This window comes from Lynx rufus, unplaced genomic scaffold, assembly GCF_022079265.1.
Source record: "Lynx rufus isolate CCGP_SWC_20201006 ecotype Redwood Valley unplaced genomic scaffold, mLynRuf1.p SCAF_5, whole genome shotgun sequence".
NCBI classification, from domain to species: Eukaryota; Metazoa; Chordata; class Mammalia; order Carnivora; family Felidae; genus Lynx; species Lynx rufus.
In genome coordinates, this window is record NW_025814867.1 from 4762666 (window position 1) to 4788910 (window position 26245).

At 47.4% G+C, this 26245-nt stretch overlaps 1 protein-coding gene across 6 annotated transcripts in view; it reads left to right on the forward strand.

Moving 5' to 3' along the window:
- The window catches only part of STAC (SH3 and cysteine rich domain), a 140766-nt gene that overhangs the window by 73666 nt on the left and 40855 nt on the right, over window positions 1-26245 (forward strand). For all 6 annotated transcript variants that reach the window (XM_047099720.1, XM_047099721.1, XM_047099724.1 and 3 more), the window contains exons 3-5: window positions 18164-18264; window positions 19839-19920; window positions 21072-21187. In XM_047099720.1, the coding sequence (XP_046955676.1) occupies window positions 18164-18264; window positions 19839-19920; window positions 21072-21187 (299 nt within the window). The remainder of the gene's footprint in view (window positions 1-18163; window positions 18265-19838; window positions 19921-21071; window positions 21188-26245) is intronic.

The window sequence follows — 26245 nt, forward strand, 5'->3', positions numbered from 1 at the left end:
TATAGTTCTTGGAAGCACCTCCCCATCGGGTGCAAAGAAGCCAAGTTATGCCATGTTTTCTTTTTAAAACATATAACAGGGAATCAGCTCTTAATTTCTCAGAAACTGATGATAAAGCCTACAGATTTGTCCAGGTTAGCCATTGCCTCTATGTTCTTTGGGTAGGCTCGTCGCATGGGAGGCACCATGTCTGCGAAGCAAACGGGTCGGTTTTTGTCTGAAATGGTATTTGAGAAGAGTTCTGGACCAGTTCATCCTTTTATCCCTGGCTTTCGAATGTATGAATCAAAGCTCTGGGACCACGAAACCGCAAAATGTAGCTCGAAGATTTCAGTCAGACCTAGTTGATTGAGGAAAAGAAACACATTAGCAAAGGACACCAGCCCGACCACTTACGAGCTAAATATACTTGGGTAAATTGTTTAAACTCTCTGATCCTTAATTTTCCATCTGTTAAATGTGGAATAATAACTAACTTCAAGGGATTGTTGTGTTACAGAGAACATATGGAAAGAACGTAATCGTTGGTGATTCAGAGCACCGTCTGCATAGTGGCCCTGACCCCAGTGGTCTCTCCGTTTTCAGCCTCTCGGGAGAAAAGGCGAGTAGTTCTGTGTGCAGGAAGAAAGAGGGAATTTGTCATCAGGAAACCTGGGTTCAGATCTCTCCTCTGCACTCTTGTTTCCGTGTGGCCTTGGACCAAGGATTTCTCTCCCCCAAAGCTTCAGTTTCCTCACCTCTAAAAGAGGGCTGAAAATAGTTGTTGCCTTTCGTTCATGGTTCTCAACTGGGGGCGATGTTGCCTCCCAGAAAGGGTTTCAAGATTGAGCAAGTAAAAAGACAGGACACCCAGTTACATTTGAATTTCAGAAGAGCAACCAATAATTTTTTAGTGTGTGTCACAGGCAATATTTGGGACCCAGGTGTCCCGTGCAATATTTGAGATATTCTTACATTAAAAAATAATTTGTCGGAGCGCCTGGGTGGCTCCGTCGGTTAAGCGTCTGACTCTTGATCTCGACTCGGGTCACCATCTCACGATTTGTGAGTTTGAGGCCCGCATAGAGCTCTGCACTGACATTGCAGAGCCGGCTTGGGATTCTGTCTCTCCCTCTCTCTGCCCCTCCCCTGCTTCGGCTCAGTCTCTCTCTCTTTCTCTCAAAATACATTAAGTGAACTTTAAAAAATAATCATGCGTTATCTTAAAATTTAACTGGGCTTTCTGCGTTTTATCTAACAACCTTATCTCCAGGGACATTTGACCACGCCAGGTGGTGTTTCGGTTGTCGCGATTCTGGGCAAAGGGTGTTACTGGGTAGAGGCTAGGGACACTGCTAACCATGCTACAATGCACGGGGTAGGCCAGCACACACACACACACACACACACACACAGCAAAGGGTTATCAGGCCCCAAATGTCACTAGTGCAGGGGCTGAGAAACTTGGATTTAAGAAAAACACTTTGAAATCTAGAAAGCAGTGAAAGCTACTCATTAAATTTGGGGGCAAAGGCGGGGGGTTGGAGATGGGCACTTTTCCCTTGCCAGCCAGAGGGAAGCGAGATGGAATAGTCTGGGCAGTCTGCAGATTGACCTTGTGTTGCACAGTGAGTCCTGAGGAACTCGGAGGGAGGCCCCACCTTGAAGGATGTTGTTCCAGGAGAGGAAAACAAAGCCCGCTGTGCATACCCGCAGGCTCAGGGCACGCGGCACGAGAGCCGGTGGGCGGCAGGGACTTGCCGAAGTGACAGGACTTGGCATCCAGGACCACACTCTCCACGCTACCCGAGGCCTAGGTGGTGGTGAGTGGGCATGGGGGAGGGTTGCTGCCCTCTTTTTCCCCCCAAGCTGGTAGACTCCCGACCCCAACCGCAAATTCCCGACAGTGGGAACCCCCAGGGTGATTCCTCTCACCTCGACATGACCTGGTTTTTCTAATTCTTCACAAATAACACCACTTCCTTTCAAAAAATACGTAGCGTCTTGGACCGCCAGGGTGGCTCAGTCGGTGAAGCGTCCAACTCTTGATTTCGGCTCAGCTCATGATGTCGTGGTCATGAGTTCGAGCCCCGGGTCAGGCTCCATGCTGAGCACGGAGCCCGCTGGGGATTCTCTCTCTCTCTCCCTCTCTCTCTGCCCCTCCCCTGCTCACACTCTCTCTCCCAATAAGTCAATAAACTTAAAAAAATGGAGTATCTTACTTCTCATTACAGAAGGGAAATACACTCTTTATAGAAAATGAGAAAGTACAAATACGTAGAAACAAGAACTAAAAACTATGTATAATTCCACCCCCAGACAGAAATATTAATGTCTTACATCTGCTCTGCCAGACATTTTTACATGTATGTTTATGTTCATCTTAAATGAGAGATTTCTCAACACGTGTATTACCCTAATTTTGACACTTCGGCCTTACAGTGTGAGCATCATATCCTGCCGATCATTATTCGGTTAAAAATTGTCTCACTATGGGGCGCCTGGGTGGCGCAGTCGGTTAAGCGTCCGACTTCAGCCAGGTCACGATCTCGCGGTCCGTGAGTGCGAGCCCCGCGTCGGGCTCTGGGCTGATGGCTCAGAGCCTGGAGCCTGTTTCCGATTCTGTGTCTCCTTCTCTCTCTGCCCCTCCCCCGTTCATGCTCTGTCTCTCTCTGTCCCAAAAATAAATAAACGTTGAAAAAAAAAAAGAAAATTTAAAAAAAAAAAAGAATTGTCTCACTAGCCAAAAAGTGTTTTGGGTGTGGGTTTACCAAGCTCTTATTAACTCATCCTTTATTCTGGGATATTCTGCTTATTCCCCATTGTGTGGTATTATTCACAAGGTGACGGTAAGCGTCTTTGGAGTTAAGTCTTTGCAGACATATTGAATTATTTCTAAGACCAGTTCTGAAATTGAAATTGCCGTAGCGAAGAATTACGCATCTGTTTCAAGTTTTTGGTGCGTGTTCCCAAAGTAACCGGACAGTGGTGCTGTCATACCCATCGCCCCGCATCCAAGCACTGATGGTTTTCTTTTTTTCTTTTTTATTTTTTTTATTTTTTTTTTATTTTTTTTTTCAACGTTTATTTATTTTTGGGACAGAGAGAGACAGAGCATGAACGGGGGAGGGGCAGAGAGAGAGGGAGACACAGAATCGGAAACAGGCTCCAGGCTCTGAGCCATCAGCCCAGAGCCCGACGCGGGGCTCGAACTCACAGACCGCAAGATCGTGACCTGGCTGAAGTCGGACGCTTAACCGACTGCGCCACCCAGGCGCCCCTCTTTTTTTCTTTTTTAATCTTTGCACATGTGATAGGAGAAAAATGGATATCTTGCTATATTTACTTCCAGCTATTTGATTACTAATTAAATCTGCCATTTAAGATGGCTTAACTTTTTTTAAATATTTTAAAAAAAATTTTTTAGTATTTATTTATTTCCGGAGAAGGAGAGAGAGACAGAGTGTGAGTGGAGGAGGGGCAGAGAGAGAGAGAGACACACACACACACAGAATCCGAAGCAGGCTCCGGGCTCTGAGCTGTCAGCACAGAGCCCGACGCGGGGCTGGAACTCACAAACCGCGAGATCACGACCTGAGCCGAAGTCGGATGCTCAACCGACTGAGTCACCCAGGCGCCCCAAGAAATGCTTAACTTTTAATTACATTTCTTTTACATGGTCTCATGTTATGCCTTTGGACCATATATCTTTCTGCTTATTTATATATTTTTTAATTGGAAAGAAAGGCTCCTTAATCCCATATAATATGTTACAATATCCTGAATTTTATAAAGAAAATATTTTCTCCAATATATCTGCCTTTCAGCTTTGTATTAGTGAGCATATTTTCAATGTAATCAACTTTATCAATCTTTTGGTATATTGTTTTTTTTTCATAGAATCATTCTGAGAAAGACTTTCTCTATTCAAGAATAAATAAGCTAGTATTTATATTTTCTTCAATTAATTTAATAGTTTCAACTATTATGTAAATTCCATAACCCATCTAAACTTTATTTCAGAATATGTTGGGAGTTATGTACCTGGTCTTTTCCCCAAACAATTTACCAAGTGATTCACCAATATTTGTTTTACAATCCCACTTTTCACTGCTGATTCAAAAGTCACTTTTATAAAACATTAAATTCTTTAAAGATACTTAAAGTATATTTTTTGGTTTTCAGTTCACTTCATCGGTTATTCTGTTTGTTCAGCACCAATAGCCCTCTGGCTTAATTATTATTATGGGCTATCATAGATTCTTTTTCAAAAATGTTTTGCTATTCTCAGGCATTTATTCTTCGAGATTAATTTTAGAATCATTTTATGAAGTCCCCCACCCAAATCCCATGGAGATTTCAACTGGAATTCTGGTAAATTTGCAAAACTATTTGGAGAAAATTGGCATCCCTCCATTTCTTATTTAATAATACCGTGCTGAGTATTCCTAACATCAGACATCTTTGTCTTCTTTCAAACTTAAAAAGAATTCATTCAACAAATATTTGTGGAGTATCTCCTTTCTGTTAGGTTTTGTTCTAAGCACTTAGGATGTATCAGTGAATAAACCAGGCAATGATCTTGACTCTTGTCAAGTTGACATTTTGGTTGGGGAGACAATGGATGGATGGGTGGATGGATGGATGGATGGATGGATGGATGGAAGAATTCTCTAAGGTTAGAAGTGATGTAGAAGGAAGAATAATGTAAAGCAAGGTGAGAAAGATCAGGAGTTCAGAGGAAGGGACAGATTTCAGTATCACGGGAAGTGCTCAGGGTAAGCTTGTTGAGATCAGAGCTGAGTAAGAGGCGCAGAAGGTGAGAGAACTCTGGGCAAAGAGCATTCCAAGTGAAGGAAACAACCAGAGCTCAAGACTTAGGCAGGAGTATGCCTTGTGTGTTAAGTAATAGCCCGGCAGCCAGTGCGCAGTGGACCAGAGTGGATGATGAGCAGGAAAAGAGATCGTGTGTAACCCTGGAGACCATTGTGAAGACTCTCACTTTTACTCTGTAATGTAATTGTATTTGCAAAAGGTTGCTTTAGCTGCTATGTACAGAATAGCAGCTCCTAAGACTTTGGAGGGAGGGGGTAAGGATCGAAGCAGAGAGGACAGACGAGAGGCTGTCACAGCAGTGCAGGTAAGAGAGAAGGGTCTAGATTCCTGATACATTTGGAAGGAAGTGCCCAGCAGGATTTTCTGCGCATGGGCTGCATGAGGAAATCAGCAGACAGGGATGCTGCCCACAAAGTTTCTGGCCCAAGTCACTTGGGAAAATGGTGTTGCCATCGACTGCAATGGGGACACGGCAGGCCGAAGAGGTTCTGGGCCATGTGTTGAGGGAAAAGGATCACTCATTCAGTCTCAGATGTGTCGGACTTTGAAATGTTTATTTGACAGCCAACTAGAAAAATGTCAAGCGGTCAGGTGTGTGAGTAGATTTGGAGTCTGAGGGGCTTGTCTAGGTAAGAGATACAGATATTGGAGTCATCAGCCTGTGAATAGTATTTAAAGGGATACGGTTGGAGGCTCTGACCAAAGGAGTTACGTGTAGACAGAAAAGAGCAGAGGACCAAGGATGGAGACCTGGGACTCTCCGGGGTTAAAAAGTTGGAGAGAAAAGGAGGAACCAGTAAGAGACCAGGAAGAAGTGCCTAGTGTGGTAGAGATTAACCAAGAAGATGTAGCATCTTAGAAGCCAAGAAAGAAAATGTTAAAGAGAATATCAGCCTTATTACATGCTACCGCTGGTAGGTCAATTATGGGATGAACTTCGACTACTAGATTCATCTGGTGTCTGGTAAGGATGAGAGCAGTTTGGTGGGCTGGTGAGACAGACCTTCTAATGCTTCCTCATTAAATATCAGAGAGACTCCCCCTTTATTATATTATAGAATATCCTTCTAACCCACCTTCAAGAAGAGCTTCCGTCAGGGGCGCCTGGGTGGCTCGGTCGGTTAAGCGTCCGACTTCGGCTCAGGTCACGATCTCACGGTCCGTGGGTTCGAGCCCCGCGTCGGGCTCTGTGCTGACGGCTCAGAGCCTGGAGCCTGTTTCCGATTCTGTGTCTCCCTCTCTCTGTGACCCTCCCCGGTTCATGCTCTGTCTCTCTCTGTCTCAAAAATAAGTAAACGTTAAAAAAAAAATTAAAAAAAAAAAGAGCTTACATCAGAAGAAGTCTAGTTCTATGAGTAATTAGATTAATAGCTATTTCTAATAATAAACTCTTTTGTATATTATAAAATATATAATATACATATATATGAATATCCAGCCGTAAGAAGGAATGGAAAATGGAATACTGATACGTGTTACAAAGGGGATAAACCTCGAAACCAAACTTAGCAGAAGAACCCAGACACAAAGGCTACATCTTGATTCCGTTTACATGAAATCGGTAAACCCATAGAGACCCAAAGCAGATTGATGGTTCCCAGAAGCTAGGGGGGGGAAGGATGGGAAATAATTGCCTTTTGGGTATGGGGTTATTTTGGGGGTGATGAAAACGTTTTGGAATCAGATAAAAGCGGTGGTGGCACAATATTGTGAACGTACAGAATGCCACCGAATTCTTCACTCAACAGTGGTTAATTTTGTTATGTGAATTGCACCTCAATTTAAAAAAAAAAAAGGTACTGGGGAAAAGGAAAAAGTTACGACCCCCAGGCCAAATCTGGCCCCACCACCTGTTTCGAGCCAGGAGATAAGAATGGTTTTTACATTTTTTAATTGTTGAGAGAAAATCCAGGGAAGAGTGTTTCATAACACATGAAAATTATATGAATTTAAATTTCAGCGTCTCTAAATAGAGTTTTATGGAGATACAGCCACACTCACTTGGTTAGTTGTTGTTTGTGTCTGCTTCATGCTACAACGGTAGAGTGGGATAGATGCAGGGAAACCGTGTGGCTTGCAAAGCCTAAAATGTTTGCTCTCCTGCCCTTTACAGAGATGCTTTTCTGGCCCCTAGTCTAACTCCTCACAAAGAAAAACCAAACTAAAATGAAAAAGGCAAAAAAACCCAAAAACTCCTTCATGGCCAAGCTTTGCACTGTTGACGAGTTTTCTTCTGGAGGAATCCTCCATTCTGCGGCCAGAATCTCCATATTCTTGAAATATGTTTTTCAAAAAAGGAATTGGAATTGGGAGTTATCTGCCTTCCTTCTGGAAATTATGCCTTCCCTTGATTAGCTTGCAAGATAACATTTTAAATTTTTTTTTTAATTTTTTTTTCAACGTTTATTTATTTTTGGGACAGAGAGAGACAGAGCATGAACGGGGGAGGGGCAGAGAGAGAGAGAGACACAGAATCGGAAACAGGCTCCAGGCTCCGAGCCGTCAGCCCAGAGCCTGACGCGGGGCTCGAACTCACGGACCGTGAGATCGTGACCTGGCTGAAGTCGGACGCTTAACCGACTGCGCCACCCAGGCGCCCCGCAAGATAACATTTTAAAAATACCATACAAGATGACAAAAGAGCACTCCTAGCGCTGTGGTGAATGTCATGAAAATGTCACTGGTGGCATGCTTGGTGTGGGCAAGATTGGTACCAGAGAGTGAGCGCGGAGGAATAATTCTGTCCCCTCTCCATCCAGAAGGGGTAAACTCCAGAGCAGGCTAAGCTCCTTGGTCCTCCCCAGCCCTCAGCCTCTTTTTTCTCTCCCACTTCCCTAAAATCAGAGTGGCAGATGAGGACAAGGGAGAGACCCACTCATGTCGATAGAATGGACCTTCTCAATTCGGACAGCTTCTGTCCACAATCCCTGCCGGAGCTTTCCAAATCCTAGTCTGATCTGAAATGTGCAGCTTGACTTCTCAGTGGCCCGTCTGTCCATAGGATGGATGAAAGTGCATACCTATTCATTTTGGCCTGCTCTGGGGGATGTGTGCTTGTTTGTTTTAATATTCTCGCTCTCCAACCTTGCCCAGTGTGGCCCTTTCATACAGCTCCTCTAGGGATACACGTGGTCCTGTGATACACAGAGATGTTCCAGAAGAAAGCCCAACTTTGCAGTGCAGGCATTCTCCCAGGAAAGCTGAGGGATCGAGGTCTTGCACACTGATGGTGCACAGGTACTTTAACCTCTAGTTCTAAGTTCTAATTCTCTCCCTTTGGCCATGGCTCCTAAAACTTCCATCCGTTCGGTCTGCATGAGGTTGTTAGAGGTCCTTAAACGGTTAGCTTATCACATTAATGCACAAAGAACATGTCATCATTATACATTATTATATTTAAGTGTTCAAGTATTATTGAAATAAAAATGTTAACGTAGTTAATAAATATGAATCTTACTTGTAAAAGAACAATGGAGTGACTTCTGTGAAGAATACACTTCTTTAGTATTTGTTGCCTTATTCGTATTTAAAAGGCATCTGAGGTCACCTTTTACAGAGCAAGGCTCAATCCGCTTGTTTGTAAACTGAGTGCAGGAATTTGGGTGGCAGACACACAGGAGAGCAGAAGGTAGGCTGTGTGCTCTCTGGGTCATGCCTCATCAGATCCGAAGTTTGGAATGTCCAGTTCAACCTTCAAGGAATTTGGAAATCATGACCTCAGGGAGAGCCACCGTTCAGACCTGCAGGTGGGGTACTTTCTAGCCCTATTACCGTTTCCTTTTGCAACTTGAATGGCGCTTCCTAAAGAGAGGGCCCCTTGCTTTTCCCACTTTGTGGTCAAGACGCCCTTTCTCAGATGGGGAGACTGAGGTCAGAGAACAAGGTCCCATCCAAGGTCTCAGAGCTAAAGTCTAATATCTAAATCTTCTGATGCCATAAATCCAGCCTCTTCCACCTCGCCATGGTGCATTTGGGTTTTGTATATGCGTGTGTTACACACGCATATCCAGATCCGAACACACAAATCTAATACAGTCTACGCATGGAAGTCACAAGTTGCAGAACAGCTATCCTGCCTTTGTGCTCTTGTATTCTTTGGTTTATATTTCTCCACGTTGGCTCCACTCTTCCTTTTAAAAGAATCAACCGGGGCACCTGGGTGCCTCTTAGGCGTCCGACTCTTGATTTCAGATCGGATCGTGATCGCACGGTTTGTGAGTTCACGCCCCGCATCGGGAGCTGCGCTGCACAGAGCCTGCTTGGGATTCTCTCTCCTCTCTCTCTCTCTCTGCCCCTCTCCCCGCTCATGCACTCTCTCGCTCTCTCAAAGTAAATAAGTAAACATTTACAAAACAAAATAAAAGGATCAACCAAGATGAGAACATTTATGACATCAGTGTCATCTTCCAAACAAAAAATCAGTCCCTGAATAAGTGCGTATCAAAGCTAGAGACGTCAGTGTGCACTTATATTGGCTAATGCGTTTGCAGCCTTGACTCCTAATGCGTTAAGGATCGCGTAAGTAATCGCCGGCTTAACGGGCTTGACAATTAGCGTCTACAGTGGGAAGGACTCTGTTTCCTTCTGCATGTATCCAAGAGCGTGTGCCGAGCTGCCGAGCCGTAGAACCTGTAACTCCTTGCATGTCTCTCTTACGTGGACCCGCAGCCTTGCGGTGGCTGGCTCATCCAGAAAACTCCTGTTCGCCCCCGTCAGCTGTGAGAGCCTGTTTGTAACCCACCACATGTGATCGGAATGCCTCTTCCAAAGAGGATGCTGGGACAAGAACCATTTGTAGACCCAGAATCTCCTCGGGGAAACTCCTTGTTCCTTCTCGTCCAGTCTTCCAACTCTACCCTCATGGACCGCGGTGACACATTTGTATTTTCATTCTCTCATTCTCGTAGGTAGTCAGAGCTGGGAGGACCGTGAATGGCTCTGTAATGTTTCCCATTCAAGTTCGGTAGAAGAAGAAATCCAGACCAGATCAAGGTAGAGATGACAGAGTGCAGATGGATGGCAGGGGGCAGCAGGGCGAGGGAAGAGAGCCGGGCTTCCAAGTTGCGTAGACCTGGACCCTCATCCCATCTCTGTCCTGGCTAGTCCTGTATCCCTGGGCTTCAGGTCACTCTCCGTAGAAATGAGAGAAGAAAAATCCCTACCTCATAAGACTGTGGGGCTAAAAAAAAAAAAAAAAAGGGAAAAAAGTTGCAATATTGAGTTCCACAGCTAGTGAGTTACATATTCACCCCAGCTCAACATGTCCTCTTTCTTTGCCGTTGAAGTTCTCAGTTACCCCTGCCTTCTTCAGTTAAAATGATGCTTTGCATAGAACAGGTAATAATTAGTAATTACATCAAAAGACCTCCAGGAAAACTGCCTAACACTACACAAGAGCTCGATAATTTTTAATTCCTCCTGCTATCCTTTCTTCCTGCAGGATCAGGAGGAGAATCCGTTTCTGACTCCTAGTACAGTGGTCTTTCATCTCAAATGTGTGTGTGTGTGCCCACGAGCGAGCGTGCAGGCATGTGTGCGTGTGCAAGTGTGTGTGTGCATTGACTGCCAGGCTCTTTCCATCTTAATTGTGCTTGGTTTTTCCTCCACTCATTTGGCTTCCTCTCAAGTCACCCATTGTCCACGCGGGAAGAGACAGTCGCGCCCAGTGACTCCATTTGGCTTAGCTGACGTCGAGGAGCAGCGTGTGAAAGTCACGGAAACACCTCCTGCGTTCTGCATGGATTATTTTTAATTCTACATGGAGCTTCGATTCCTCCGAATCGTCCTATGTTATTTGGATTTGGAAACACGGTCGCTAATAAGGGCACCAAAGTTCTAGATTTTAAGCATGCCTATCCTGGAAATCAACACGCCGCAGGTGATCCTTCAGGCCATCACTTTCGTGGCGCTGTCGGTTGTGATTTCATTGCATCGGGACGGGAAACCTTGACCGAAGTTTTGTTTACCCCCGGCTATAATCAGGCATGTTTAGGTAGGGAGGGGCAAGATGTCAGGGTCATATGTGTGCGGTAAAGGCAATGACGGAAATCTGACGCATCTCTCCGTCAGGATAACAAAGCACTCACAGGCAAAATGATACGAGTCAAGGGGCAGGGCCAGTTTGGTTCCAGTCCAGATAGTTTTCAACAGGTGCTCCAAAGAGGGTACGGAGAGCCGGTAGCAGAAACAGAGGGAGCGATTCCCCGAATCGGCTTTCAGCTCACTTCCTAGGTCAGGCAGGCATCACGTGGAACAGTGTCTGGCCTGGATCGTGGGGTCACCCAGACCCTGGGGCGTTCTGAGTCCCGGCAGGCCGGGATGCAGTCACGTTGGAACGTGGGTATGAAAAGGAGGACCAGCTAGGCGGAGGCCCGTAGAGTCCGGATGTGTGGGCAGAGTAGAACCCCGGAGTGACACAAGCCTCCGGGATTCGAGACCACAAGGAGAAATCTAGCTCTTTCCATAGAATGAGTGGGGTGGACCCCTCAGCATTCTCTTCGCCTGGGCACTTCTCTGGCCCAGGCCCGGGTGGGCTTTCGTTCCTGATGGACTGTAGCGTCCCGAGCCAAGCACTTTCCTGGCCGCGGGGCTTCCAGCGATGAATGAACTGCCCGCCCTTCCGTGTCAAGGGCCTGTCGTGAAGGGTACTCTGGGAACAGTAAGGAGCTGCAGAGAGTGACAGGTCCCGTATAAAGGAAGGGGGGAGGGTGTGTGTGTGGGCGGCTCTGGAAAATACTTCAGAGGGGTTCCGGATGGGAAGCTATTCAGCAGTTGAACGGAGAAACGCAGAAGAGGCCGTGCGAGCACGCTTCAGAAGGCTAATCCAGCCACCTTTGCCAAGAACCACAAACGATCTGGGAAAACGAAGGAGGTCAAGGTGGAGTACCCTGAAGATGAAGCAAGGCAAGCAGGTGGGGGTCCCGTCACCGAGGGCTTCTTAACAGATTCCCACCTAATTCTTTCCCATCCCTTGTGGTAGTGTTTATCCAAGGATAAAGGGCCGTGGATGATGCCAGCTCTGTTAAACTGCCTGTCTTTATTATTCAGCAGAGCTTTTGTTACAGCCTTTAGTTTAAAAACACTGTCCTCTTTGTACGGTTCACGGTTCACGTAGTTTCTAGCCCTTAAGTGCCTCTGGTCTTCCCAGGCACCAAGAAAATGCACCCGTTGTTTTTGCTTTCATCTCGCTGGCCTTGAGACCCTTCTGTGACACGAATCCCAGGTATCCGCACGCTCCTGATGCTGGGATGTCTTGCCATTTCTTCTCCCAGCCACGGCGTGCCTGTACTGGCGGAGATCAGAGGTAGTTAGTACCTAAACCCTTAGGGACAGGGGCTGGTATGTCTTCGAACTTTTCTTATCTTTATTCATCTGTGAATTCTTTACAGATACTTCATGGAATCCAAGAACTATTTATGGATCTCTTTATAGTCATATTTGTATGTACTTAGTTCTAAATTTTTTTAAGTTTCTTCCCCAAATCACAGCGAAGAGTCTTTTTTATTGTCTAATTTACATTCATTGTAACCAAGTAAATTGTAGGAGTAATTCCGTGGCTGTAGAATCTGGAAGCAAACGAATTATTACCCACAATTACAACTATTGTTCCCTGCAGAATTAAGTACTGTATTATGATTCCATTTCTTTTTCTATACAGGCTTATTTTTACTCATTCCTCATACCATTTCTCTGGTTAAGTGGTCCCGATGGTAAACCCTTGGTTTCTCCTGTTTTATCTTTAACCGATAAAATACGATATTTGGCCAAAAGTTAAGCAACGGCTTAGCGGCAGAATCTTATCAGAACGACTCTGGCCAATTGTTTTATAGATGCACGTGACCAATTTTATTTTTCAAATAAAAGGAGCCTGCCATCCAGTGTAGCCGATGCATTTGCGTTGAGAAAACCCCTTTCATATTTCTCCCAACATCGATGTAGAGAGCTTTATTCATGAGAGTGTCAGCTCTTCGTTCTTCTGTGGACAGCTCACTTATCCCTGGTGGTAAATGACACCGTGCTCATAACACAGCCCAGTGCCTGACATTTCGTCAGTGTTGCATCGGCTTCCATGGGTCCATTCCAAGCCCCATGTGAGTATAGGAACTGCCATTCTTTTTTTAAATTTTTTTTTTCAGCGTTTATTTATTTTCGGGACAGAGAGAGACAGAGCGTGAACGGGGGAGGGGCAGAGAGAGAGGGAGACACAGAATCGGAAACAGGCTCCAGGCTCCGAGCCGTCAGCCCAGAGCCCGACGCGGGGCTCGAACTCACGGACCGCGAGATCGTGACCCGGGCTGAAGTCGGACGCTTCACCGACTGCGCCACCCAGGCGCCCCAGGAACTACCATTCTTAACAATTTTCAGCTGGAACGCATAGAACTATCTTAGATTTATCTCAGCAGCTCAGACCCCACGGAAGAAACCAATGGTTATGGGATGCGTTGGCTGCTCTCACCCCTGCAGTACCCCCTGCTTTCCCCCTCTTCCTTGCTCTCATCTTCCCAAGTAGTTTTGTCACAATTTTGTGTTAGCTTGATAGTTTCATACACTGTCGTGACTGTTTCTGACTTCTGATTCAAATATGATACCGTGATTACATTTTTTCTTACACAGCTTCTGTATTCCCTCAATTAGACTGCCGTTTTGGGACACCTGGGTGGCTCATTCAGTTGAGCACCCAACTCCTGGTTTCAGCTCAGGTCATGACCTCGTGGTTTGTTGCATCGAACCGCACATTAGGCTCTGCCTGATGACAGCACAGAGCCTGCTTGGGATTCCTCCTCCCCCTCTCTCTCTCTTTGCCCCTCTCCCGCTCATGCTCACTCTCTCAAAATAAATAAATAAACATTTTTTAAAAAAGAAATTACCATGGGGCGCCTGGGTGGCGCAGTCGGTTAAGCGTCCGACTTCAACCAGGTCACGATCTCGCGGTCCGTGGGTTCGAGCCCCGCGTCGGGCTCTGGGCTGATGGCTCAGAGCCTGGAGCCTGTTTCCGATTCTGTGTCTCCCTCTCTCTCTGCCCCTCCCCCGTTCATGCTCTGTCTCTCTCTGTCCCAAAAATAAATAAAAAACGTTGAAAAAAAATTTAAAAAATAAAAAAATAAAAAAGAAATTACCTTTTTAACTCTCTTGACTTTTTATGCACCTATAACTGTTTTTTCCCCCAGATGCTTCCATGTATCTGTCAAATGCCATATCTATTGCAGTGTCCAAACCTGAAGGGCATTAATAAACTTGGAAGTTCCATTTGTTTCCCAAGAGTATGGCCTTCATCTTGTAGCGCCCATCTAGGGCCACTGCAGACCTATCACAGGAGCATGTCATTTCCCTCTCCTCTGTGTCAGTCCTTCTGTTGTGCATTGGATCCAACAGTTTCCTCTTGCTTCCTGTATTCCCTCATCTTTCTAAGGCACTTTCTTCAGTAGTTTTCTGAGAAAGAAAAGATTTCGAATCCCTGAGTGTGGTCCCCGAGTATGAGTGTATTCTGCCTACATAATTGTTGGTAATTTGCGTGGGTATAAAATTCTAGGTTGGAAACTATTATCTCTCAGAATTTTGAAATTCCGCAGTGTTTGAAGGTCCCTGACTTTCCCGTTTCCAAGTTGCTATTGGGAAATCCAGTCCTTCTCTTTTCTGCTAAATTCCTTGCCATTTTTCCAGTTGATCCTCTAAATACATGTTGAATTCTCTTCTGCTCTGGCCACTTCTCCCAGTAACCTTGTGATTTGGGGACTTATATCACTTTTTATTCCTGGTATGAATAAATGGGAATCTCATGTGGCCAGTCCACCATGTTTATTTAACGTCCAGTGACATCTTTATGTTTCCAAGTATTTAAACCCATGCAATCCTCTTTGCATATCTTTTGACACTATTACCATTAGCAACCCTAGGAGTACTTAGTAGTATTCTCATATGATAAGGACACAGCTGAGGCTCCAGGAATGTTAGTAGCTTTCTCAACTTTAAGGAGCCAGCATGTGACAGATTCTAATTTAAAATCGTATTTCTCCCACTCTTACTGAGGCATCAGGGTGCCATTAAGTGATGCCTTTGTGATGAAGGTCACTAATAATGAGTCAGACCAGAGCTTCCCCGTATCTTGCTACGGTAAACGGACACCACTGAGTGATGTGAATTATTCCTTTGAACTATTCTCTGAGCCACAAAATACAGGCTTTCCTCTTCAGTCACTCCTGTTATTGCACAGGAGAAATAGGAACACCTCAAATCAAATAATTGCTGGTGATCTGACTCATTCAGATAGCGGAGTGTATTAGAACAGACAAGGAAAACTGAAATTATGGGATGCAGGTCTGAAGGAAAATAAACTTTGCTATATAATGGTGCTACTTCAGAGTTCAGCACACAATGAAATAACTCCTCTTCGAAGCTTTTACTTACATTCTCTCCCAGGGCACAAATAGCGTTCTCTAATTTGAAAACAAAATATAAGGAGTTGCTTTCAAAAATCCAATATGCTGAAGACGTTGTAGTCTTTTGGCTAAGTGGTTACTCTCAAAAAAGGAACAGTGGCTTTCCAGCTAGTATTTATGACTAAGCACACATCCCCAGTAATTTCTGGTTTGTTTGCATGTCACTCTGACGTTCTGTGGTTGTAAGAGCGGATGCGCTTTGTGTTCAAGGATATGTGCTCAAAGGGAGTTTTCAGGTAGTACCTCCTGAAGGGCTTGTAGGGTCTTTGTCAGACAAGAGTTTGCCCATTGCTTTTCCCAGCTGAATATCGGTTCTTGTACTTCCTTTTTTCTTTATCATCTAATTAGCCCCATTCATATCTTCGTGTACCTTAACCCCGCTAAAGCGAGGAAGCTTGGGGTCAAGTAGTGGAAAGGTGAAACTAGGCAATACATCCTCTGACCTGGACCCTCAGGCTTCTCATCTGTGAAACGAAATCGTACATACAGATGATCTTCAAGTCCTCTCCCGGCCCTTGAATGCTGTTTCTACACCATCAATGAATCAACTCCACTTCATTATCTAAAGCAATCACCCCTGTTTTGGTACGTGTGCGACCGTGAGAGAATTCGTTCATTAATGTATTTAACACATATTTATTGGATGTCGTAGTCAGAGCTGGGTACACAGTAGCAAATGAGCAGACACAGCCCTGAGCCTCATTGGGTTCACAGCCCAGGAGGAAAGGCATACATAAACAAACTCTTGAATAAATAATTGTGATAAAGCCTGGGGAAAAAATAACAACAGAGTGCTGTAAGAAAGAATTAAAAAAAAAAAAAGATCATTTAGACAGAAAAGGGGGAACGTTGCCAAGAAAGCTCCGTTGAAGAAATGGCAAGAGACCCAAAGGTCTCTTCACCGGCTAGCCAAGTGGAGAGTAATAGAGACAGTGTTCTAGGTATGTAGGGCAGCGTGTGTGAAAGACCCTGAGGAATTAAAGAGCTTGTGCATCCAGGGGATTCGCAGAAGGCCATGTGGCTAGAGCATAGCGAGCAAGGGCATGGGCCTGAGATCAAGGCAGATACGGGCTCCCACCACATCATCCAAAGCCTGCCCGCCTTGCTGAGCATTTTGTATAATGTCAGAAAGACGGGAAGAACCTACTGAAAGATGTTTACACAAGAGAGGGAGGTGATTCAAGTGCGTTTGTAAACGATTGTTCTGGTCCCCGTGTGTGCACGGGAGGAAGACAAAAACAGATAAACTAGTTCAGTTAGGAATTTGTCCGGACAAGAGCCCAGGAGGCAACGGCAGAGAAGAGGGTTGTGTTTCCCGCATGATCTTGGGGTGGTCTCGTTTCGCTTCGGGAGTCAGCTGCGGGTGCCGTGGGATACTTGAGGCCTCGCGTCTCGGGGTATATGTACGTATTAATAATGCCTGTGAGAGGTAGGGAGACCCATGGCCTCCCCAGTGGTCTTCTTGAACAACATTCTTCGTGTGAACATTCCTTGTTCACAGCCGCAGCTGTGGGTCCCACCCCAGGAGACAGAAGCCAAGCTTTTAAAATCATCTCCTTAATGCCACTCTAAGTAAGACTCGGTAGAGAAGAAGGCCCTATCCTTCTCATTTTGTGGAAGGGGCACGATAAAAGTAACAGTGCCTCAGTGGCCCCGCAAGGGCACCCTCTCCGGCCCCCCACCTTTCTCCCTTTTCTTTCTTAAAAACTTTTTTAATGTTTATTTTATTTTTGAGAGAGAGAGAGAGCATGAGCGGGGGGGGGGAGGAGGGGGAGTGAAGGGCGGAGAGAGAGAGAGAGAAGGAGACACAGAATCCGAAGCAGGCTCCAGGCTCCGAGCTGTCAGCACAGAGCCCGACGCGGGGCTCGAACCCACAGACTGTGAGATCATGACCCGAGCCGAAGTCGGACGCTTAACCGACTGAGCCACCCAGGCGCCTCCCTCAACCTTTTCTAATGTGCTTCATGTGCTCGGTTATCCAAGAGCTCTACACTCAATTTTGGCAGCCCATTTTTGAGGCCCGTTAGGAGCCGACCAGCTCACTCTGTTTCGCACCTCTTGTCTTGGACCAAGTGGAGACAGACAAACGTCCCGCACTGATATCTTCACCTAGTCTCCCTGCAACCGCTCTGTAACACACAGACTACAGGTGGCCGACACCCCTCCCAGCTCCCTGAGGCCCCCGCACCAGCCATCTTGTCTACCCCCTAGCCCTGCTGCCTTGAGCCTCACTGCAACGGCGCGGTCCCCAGGGTGCCTCTCTCTCCTCCTCTCCTCCTTTCTTCCCACCCCATCATGACGCCCTGTCCCCTGGTGCCTCCTGTCCCAGGAGGCTGTGTGACTCCTGTAGCAGTGCTCTCACGGCTGCCCACCTCCTCTTCCTCTTTTGCCAGACAAGGGCTGGTGTCGGATCCAGTCCCCTGTCCCCACGCTAAGTACCGTCAGCCCCCCTCGCACATAGACCATGCTGTTCTCCCTTTGTTGGCCATTTTTCTGAGAATCTGATAGCTCAGACTCTGTGAGAGGAACTCGGGTAAAAATGGGCAAAATTTCCAGCACTTCCACTGCTTGGCAAGACGTACAGAAGAACAGAGACGGGTGGCCTGTAGGAAGGGTAGAGAGACCAGTACTTACCAGCCTGAGCTGCGTGAACAATGGAGGAGGCTGAGATTTTCTGGAGCGATGGGGAGGAAGGGAGTAGGAAGAAAGCAGAGCTGGTACTTTAGTAGAAGAGGTGGGAGAAGGGAAAAGAATGGGCCACAGTATCTTGTCCATTCCAAGACATCATGCGACAGTGACGGACGAGAAGAAGTACCTGGGTTTGGGGAGCAACCACTCTTTCAGGGACTTGATGCGAGTCGGCCAGGTAAAGGGGGGTCGCATCCTAACCGAAGCTCGCGCGTGTCTGACAGGAGCAAACGCTAAGCATGGGCTGCGCTGCAAGGCCTGTAAGATGAGCCTCCACCACAAGTGCATGGATGGCCTAGCACCCCAGCGGTGCATGGGCAAGCTGGTAAGGGCTGGTGCCAGGAGTGAGCCCAGAACCCCCCGCACGTCCCGAGGTCCCTCCCCGCGGCACCCTGGTAGCCGGACACTAGGAAGGCAGCCCTAGAACCCCAGGGCTGCCAACCGGGTTTCCTTATTGGCATAATGACAAACCAGAAGAGGAGCTTTATCAACCTAAGAGACAGACGCTCCCCATGTGAAAGGGCTCAGGGTCTTTAACAGAGTGGCCAACTTGTCCGGGGTTGGAACTTTTTCAACGTCAGCACCAGAAGTCCCACGTCCTGGGACCGTCCGTGTTTTAAAGATGAAAGTTGGGCATCCCGGGAACCCCGTCAGCCCAGAAAACCTAGGGTGGCTCGTCACCTCAGTGCTCCATTGGCTGACAGCACCGGGGATGTCAAGAAGGAGAGAGAGATTAACCACCGCGTTCAAAAATGGGGAGAGTAATAAAAATTGACACACCACTTTGACAGATCTTGGCGGCCAAAGCCAGGGAGGTCAGATGGCCCTGGCCCATTCTGGGCTGGTCTACCATCTTGGGAGTGTGGGCTCGGTACTGCCACCCCATGTTGATTAAAAGGAACCTCTTTTGAGGGTATTGAAACTAGGATGGCCAAAGAGCTGTCGAAGGGACGAGAATGTCTACCCTAGAGGTAGATACTTAGGCTATGACAGTGATCTTCAAAAAAATTTAAGACCTGAGGAATTCTATCCTGCTCTGTGGCTCCAGGGAAAAGACTGAGGATCAGTAGATGCCAAGTCTTACCAACCAGAGACAGTGTCACCAAAGGCCTGCCTTCAGGGTTACTGAGCACTCCTCCCACCAACCCCCCCCCCCCCATCACGGGCAGTATTCAAAAAAAGGAAGATACCACCTTCCAGGAACATCAGAGAGGATTCTAGACTTGTAGTAGGGTCTGGGCCACAAAATTCCCTTCCAACACTGGGATGTAATTAGTCAGGTTCTTAGTGAGTTCATCTCCTTACTCTGGTTGGCAGTATCCTCTTTTCTAAAACCCCTGCCTCACCTGATCCCGTCCTCCTCCTCGGCCAATGGAGATGCCCACAAGCCAAAGCAGAGACCATGAATGAGGGGTCAGAAAAACATAACAGAGTCTAGAACACAAGGCAGATGGCTCTGGGTGGAGCTTGTCACATACACAAGGGCCTTACGGCCTCCCTCTCGGGTCAGCTTCCACTTTTCCAGGCCTTTTATGATTTTAATAAACCTCAATAGTAAGTCACATTGAAATAATGCATGCCACATTGAAATAATGCTGGGAGATGAGATGATGGGAGAGGAGTCTGGGCACAAGGGAGGCTGCTATGGTCTGAGAAGGAGGAGAGGCAAGAAAGGGAAGGACAGGGCCGGGGCTTGCTTTCTAGGTGCAATTGTAGCTTGCTTACTGCCACCTGTACCTCCCGCCCCCCGGGGATAACTTGTAGGACAAGCCAGCATCTTAAAGGGTGACAGAGGGGTGCCCCTGGCGAAACCAGCTGGTATTATCTTCAGAGCTCTTGTGTGGTGCTCTCCATCTCATCAGTGACATTAAGCCCTTCTCTTTCTCATTCTCTCTCCAGCCAAAAGGGTTTCGGCGTTACTACAGCTCCCCTTTGCTCATTCACGAACAGTTTGGATGCATTAAAGAAGTTATGCCCATCGGTGAGTTGGGACGCTGATGGGCCGAGCCGGGTTTTGAGCAGAATGGTCCACATTCACAGCTGCTGTTCTCCCAGGACCGCAGGCCCAGTGGGGTGTGTTTGTGCGTCTGTCCGCTGGCTGATTGGGTTACGACTGTTGGCTTTGCTGGAGGGGATACATTAGGTGGAGCAAATTCTCCTTTCCCTGGTGAAGCTTGAAAAACACCCAAGTCCCAAAGGCTGCTGAGATGCTATTCCTTTGGGAATAGCCATTCCTTTGGGAATGCTGTTCCTTTGGGAATGCCATTCCTTTGGGATGGAGTAGCATGGAGTGTAGCATCTCACAGAGCCGACTCGAAGCCCAGCTTCCCCGCTGACCCACTAACTGTGTGTCCGGACCCTTTACCCAACCTGTCAGACCCTGTAAAGGGAGAACAGCAAAGGCTGCTTTTCATAATTGTTGTAAAAAAAATAATTGTAAATGATAGACCAATGTTTGGAAGGAACTCTGTGAATATCACTTATTCTTTAATGAGGACCAAAAAGATGTCTTATATGTATAGATATTTCTGGCTTGAATTTATTCTTTAACAATATCTTTCAGTTTACTTCCATCTCTCTCTCTCTCTCTCTGAGAATCCCTACGTCTATTTTTGCCTTTGGATGGGGGGCGAGTTTTAAACTAGAAATGGATAAGTCAGAAAGCTTTTAAAGAGAAATTCACGAGGCCTGGTGATGCCCAGTTCTTTCAACACTTGCCTCCTACTGCAGACTTTGTGTCTCGCTCAAGGCTTCACACCTTGGCGAGCAAAACCTCACCCTGGAGGAAATAAAGCTGGTCCCTGGGAAGAACTTTGAAGTTGGAGTCCTGGGGACAGATAACAAATGAGGAAAACCAATGAATCAGGAAGTGTCTGGGAGCAGAGAGCTCTGGTTGTAAGTGATGGGTGCAGGGGAAGGACCTGGCCAATGAGCACCTATTACAGGGGTGGGAAATCTGCCAGGAAAGCCCGACCACACAGAGCTCCATTTTCCCAGGGATTAGTGGGTCTTCCCCACAAAGGCTTCTTCTCAAGGGCTGTTGACCCAGGAGATGTGATAAAGGCTTGGCTGCATCCCTGATGGGAAGTTGAGGAAACCTGTCACTCAGACGACCTTTCTCTTCCATTGCAGCCTGTGGCAATAAGGTGGACCCTGTCTACGAGACCCTCCGCTTCGGCACCTCCCTGGCCCAGAGAACAAAGAAGGGCAGCTCGGGCAGTGGCTCTGACTCGCCTCACAGAACCTCTGTAATTGTCCCCTTCTTCCCTCGGTCCACTTGCAGAGCTCTGGGAGGGAGGGCCTCGGGCACCGCAGCAGCGATGGGTTTCCCCCTAAATGCGTCAGGAGGGCGGGTCTGTTGGGAGTCAGGCAGCCTCCGAAGGGAAGTCCCAGATGCCTTGGGCCACTTGCCTTTCTGTGGCCAGCACCCAGGGATCATTTTACTCTCATCCTCAAAGACCATGCTCTTGGCCTCTGCTCCTTGACTGTCCATGCACTCCCCCCACCTTCCCCTTCCACTGATAATAGATAACAACGTGTCGGTCAACACACAGAAAGGTTTCACCCAACGAGTAGCGGGAGCGGGAGAGTCCCAGTTGTGTCCAGTTCTCCTTCCAGCTACATCCCAGTTCAAAACTACAGCTCTTTCTCAGTCGTTTCTCCATTTCTCCGTACTTCCCTGGGCTTCACACGAGAGCTGCCCCCTCCCCAGAGGCGCCTGAGCTGTATCATTAGTGGGGGCCTGGTTCCATGGGACACTCACCCTCCCAAACACCGCTTCTACGTTTTACTTGCTCTAAAATCACTGTTCCCGTGCATCCCCGCTGCATGCTGTCATCATCCTATGGCTGGCTACCCCAACCAGAATTTCTGTAAATGCCCCAAGATGCCATACAGCTCTGCAGATCACGCTCAAGGCCACCATCCCTCCGGCAGAGGCAAGGACCTGCCAGTGCATGTTCCGGGTAGGATAGCTCGCACCCAGCTACCGTCGCATCCCCTATCAGACTGGGGCTTCCGGGCACAGATGAGCGGCCAGGTGGTCTGCCCGGCTGGGTCCCGTGGATCGTGGGAGAAGGGCGGGGCTTACCCCTGAGAGGGGTCCTCAGGGGCTGAGTTGAAGCAGCTCCCTCAGTGGGTGCAGGTTAATCCGCAGGATAACCTAGATTGTGGTCTGTGGGTAGATATGGAGGTCGGGTGGCTGAGTAGGTAGGATTGCAGGTCCTCTGGTGCCACATGGTTACCCTAGATGCCACCTTTAAACTCCCCGAAAGGCCTGTTCTTCATGCATCCCGCTGATTGCTAAGAGGGAAGAACCAAAACTTGTTCGACTCTGTGTCCCGGCTGAACACAAAACTGACGTCCATCCGCTCTCCGTCTTACTCGGCAAACGTGAACGAGGTGCCCCCAGTTCACGAGCACCGTAGAGGACACCAAGAAGTGGAGGACGTGGCTTGTTACCCTCAGAATTCACAACTTGTCACAGGAGACCAATGCAATAGAGAAGAAAGCGGGTGGCATTCTTTAGCATTTTTTAAGAAATACACTCTTACAGGTCTTGTACCGTTTTTCTTAAGAATAAGAACATACGTGTGAAGGGTATGATACCAACTAAGTCACATGAGCGCTGCGGGATTTCGGAGTAAAGATGGAGTATGTTTCGGCAGACGTTGCGGTCAAGCAGCGCAGGTGTGAGTTGTGACATTTTAAGGTCCTTGACCCTCATGATCTCCCTCGGGAGGCTGTACGTCAAATCGGCAGTCCCTGTGGCAGCGTTAACTCATTTCCTAAAAGAAGGGTAAAAGTGCTGCTCAATGTGATGAAAACATAGAGTACATGTGGATGGGATTTATCTTACATACACATTGGTTACGGCTGCTACATGGGTTGGTTAATAGTAAGAGTGTAAGTAGAGCTTCTAGCATAGGGCCTCGTACCCAATACGTGGCAGTTGCCGCTATGTTATTTTCATTAAGCATCTAGCCCTTGAATTTGAGTTGTTATTATGAAGTGAAACAAGGGTGTAATCCATTAGAAAGGCAGGTGTGTTGTCCGAGAAGGGCAGTTCCCAGGCCATCCCCGAATGGGGCCGATTACTGGGCTCTGTAAGAGGCTAGACACCCCCCCCCCGGGGTTCCACCCTGCTCTCCCGCTCAGCCCGTCTCCTCTGATGTTCCTCCAATCACTCCTTAAGCCAGGGCTGTTCGGAGGGCTCTGCTTTGGCTTGGCCATTCTGTGTCCCATGCTCTTCCTGGTTATCTCGTTCGTTCACATTCCACTGGTCCAAGCACCATGTCTAAAGCTGATGACTCTAGATACTTATAGTCCTAACCTCCTGTCCAAGTACCAGACTGGTTCTACAGAAATCTCTAAATCAGCATGTCCAAGCTAAACTGATGTCCCGTCAGTGATTGGGTCCTGTCACTCAGAACTCAGAAATGTGTATCAAAAGTGCCTTTTGTCTCTGTCCCCAGTGCTGGAGGTTTGAATCCCACCATCTCTCACCCAGATTATTTCCAAGAAATAGCTGTGTTCCCCTCTTCCTTTCGAGTCTACTCGTATCAGTACCTCCAGATTTGTCTTCTTTTGAAGAAATTCTTTGTGCAGGGTTCCTAGTTGAAACACTTTTGATTTGCTTATGCCCAGACTCTAGCATGGCACATGAGGCCTGTCACTGCCCTAAAGACCCACCTTCCCTTGAACGCACCAAACTCTTTGACATCTCCGTATCTTAGGACTTGCCGTTCCCCTAGTTGAAGTTCTTTAAGACCAACTTGTTGGTCTTAGTTTTCACACATAGTTTTTACACAAACCATGAAGAGTTCTCAGACTCCCCGAAGCACGATGAATTGCTCCCCGCCTGGATCTTCAAAAACTTCCTTTCTTATAGGATAGAGACAATTGAAGCATAATTGTCTGCTTTTGCCTCTCTTTCCAAAATTACAGACCCAGCGACTAGACATCAGGGCTCTCTGTTCCCTAGTCATCTCATTATACGGGGGGCTGGCACCTCCATTCCCTAGTCGTCTCATTATACGGAGGGCTGGCACCTAGGGGGCACTCAGGAAATGCTCGAAGGATTAACAAGGGATTCTTCAAGGCTGACCTCAGAACCCTCAGAGATACACGCAGCCTCTCGTTACTCATGTTCCCAGCACTGAGCACACTTTGCAGCTCTCTAGGTAGCCACGTTCTTCCCAGAGAACTGGTTGCTTTCTGGAGTTTTGAAAAAGTTGATTTGGACGCTTTTTGCCTGTGTTCTTGTGTTTTCCACGGGGGAGAGCATTTTTGGATGTCCTTATCCTTTATTCCCATTCACATCGCCTGAGTGTTGCTGGGCCTTGCCCACATCTTGCTTCTACCTCTGTGTAGACAACATCTCTCTTCCAGGTCTGGGTCAGGTGCCCTTTCCCTGGGCGCCCAGAGCAACCAGTTCATGTATCACAGAGATTTGCAGATTGCTTGGTATTTTGCACTTTCGTGTTTCATTTTTCTCTCTCCTTCAACTAGACTAAGCTGCCCAAACACAAGGCCTCTCGATTGGCCTCTAATTTCTATTGTTTTATACCACCGATTCTCAAACTTTGGGGGGAGGGGGGTATCTGGGTCCACTGAAGAGCTTTGTAAAAATATAAAGAGCAGGGCCCTGTCCTGCTGCAACAAGCCTGGGGGCTCTGTGTGCTTCATTAGCCCTCCGGGTGAATCTGATGCCCACCCAAGTTTGAGAACCACTGATCCAGGTACAGATCGTGTCCTTAACCCCACACACCGTGTGGCATCTTCTTTGTTAGGAGAGTGAGAAGGGCCATCGCTGCCACTAAGGTGCTTCCCCCAAGGCCGCATTCACCCCTTCCGAGTCAAGACTTCTGTCCAAAAGAAAACTACACACTGCCCCGTCCACTTTACCTGCTTGCTCGCATGGGCCTTTCTCAAGTCTCTGGTGACAGCCAGCGTATCCTCAGTCCACGTGCAGCACGTGTATCTCCCATGCTTGGCTGATACTCGCACTAGTGGAAAGGCAAATGGAAGACCAGCCCAGGGAGGCAGGAGCAGACGGGGGGCTCCCCAGAGGTGGCCCCGAGGTGGCCGCACCAGCAGCACACGGCTGTCCCTGGCCCCTGCCGTTCTGAACTGTGCTGAACGCATGATGAGGAGACCCCCTCAGAAACACTCCACCGTAGGCAATGAACATAACGTGTCCGCCTCCATATTTTTTAGTCATGGTAGCAATGGCAAGACCATCAGGGAGACAACTTAGGGATGTCCGGTTTGCTTTTCTGTCTAAAGTGGTTTTGTTTCTAGCCATGTCTGGACCCTACAGCCTGGTTTCGAGGGCAAAAGCCATGGTTGTCTGCATGTCAATAAGGTATCCATTCATCACAGCCCATTTCAACTTCCTGCCACCGGCTGTGTCGGGAAATTTTCTCGGAACTGTGCTCTCTGAAGGCGTCGTTCTCAGAGCTGCGGGGAGACAAAGACAGATCAAATTGTCCTTAAGTATCTGTCACTCCACTCTTTCCCCAGAGTCCACCTTGCCTCAATGAAGAAAACAGAAACAATTGATCGGTACTTTAAAATGATGTTGCTTCCTTCCTGCAGGGTCACGTGGTAATGAACTTCAGTTGCTTGCCTCCCTTGCAGTTCGTTATGTCCTAGAGCTAACATATTCCCACATAGCAAAGCTCTGTCCCACGCGTTTATTTTCTTCCAGAGCTGTCGAAGCACCGGCTTTAACTTTGTAGGCAAGTCGCTGCCTGGCTGTTTCGAAATCATTATGTTTCCTTTAATGTCCTTTCAAATGTCCTAGGGTATAAAAGGCTTGATGGCTTGGGAAGGCCAGCAGAAACCAGATTCGAAAACTTTCTGGGAGTTGGTTAGCTAGTGTGCGAACACTCTTCAGTTTCATCAGATTAAATTAACATAATAAGAGCAACTTTTGGTCAGAAATAGCCTCAAAGGAGCAGGGGATGCGTGACTTAGAGACCCCGTGACATCTGTGTTTTTTTCTTCTTTTCTGATGTGTCATGAAAGTAAGAATGGCTGGGGAAAAGCCTAAAGCTAAATTGTGAGAAAAATGAGTCTCTAGAAGGTGATGCTAATGTGCTCTAGCCCCCTGGATGGGCTGGGAAGGCAAACTTGTTCCTCTCTGTTAAGATACAAACAAATTGTTTTAAAAATGTGACTCTCCTCTGAGGCCGCCTGAATTCCCCTTTCAAAGAGGAGGGAGCCAGGCAGATGAAAGCTGGGGCATCGGCAATCAGGGGTACGCTCCTAAGTGTTTAACTGGCAGCTGGGGCTGGTCTCTG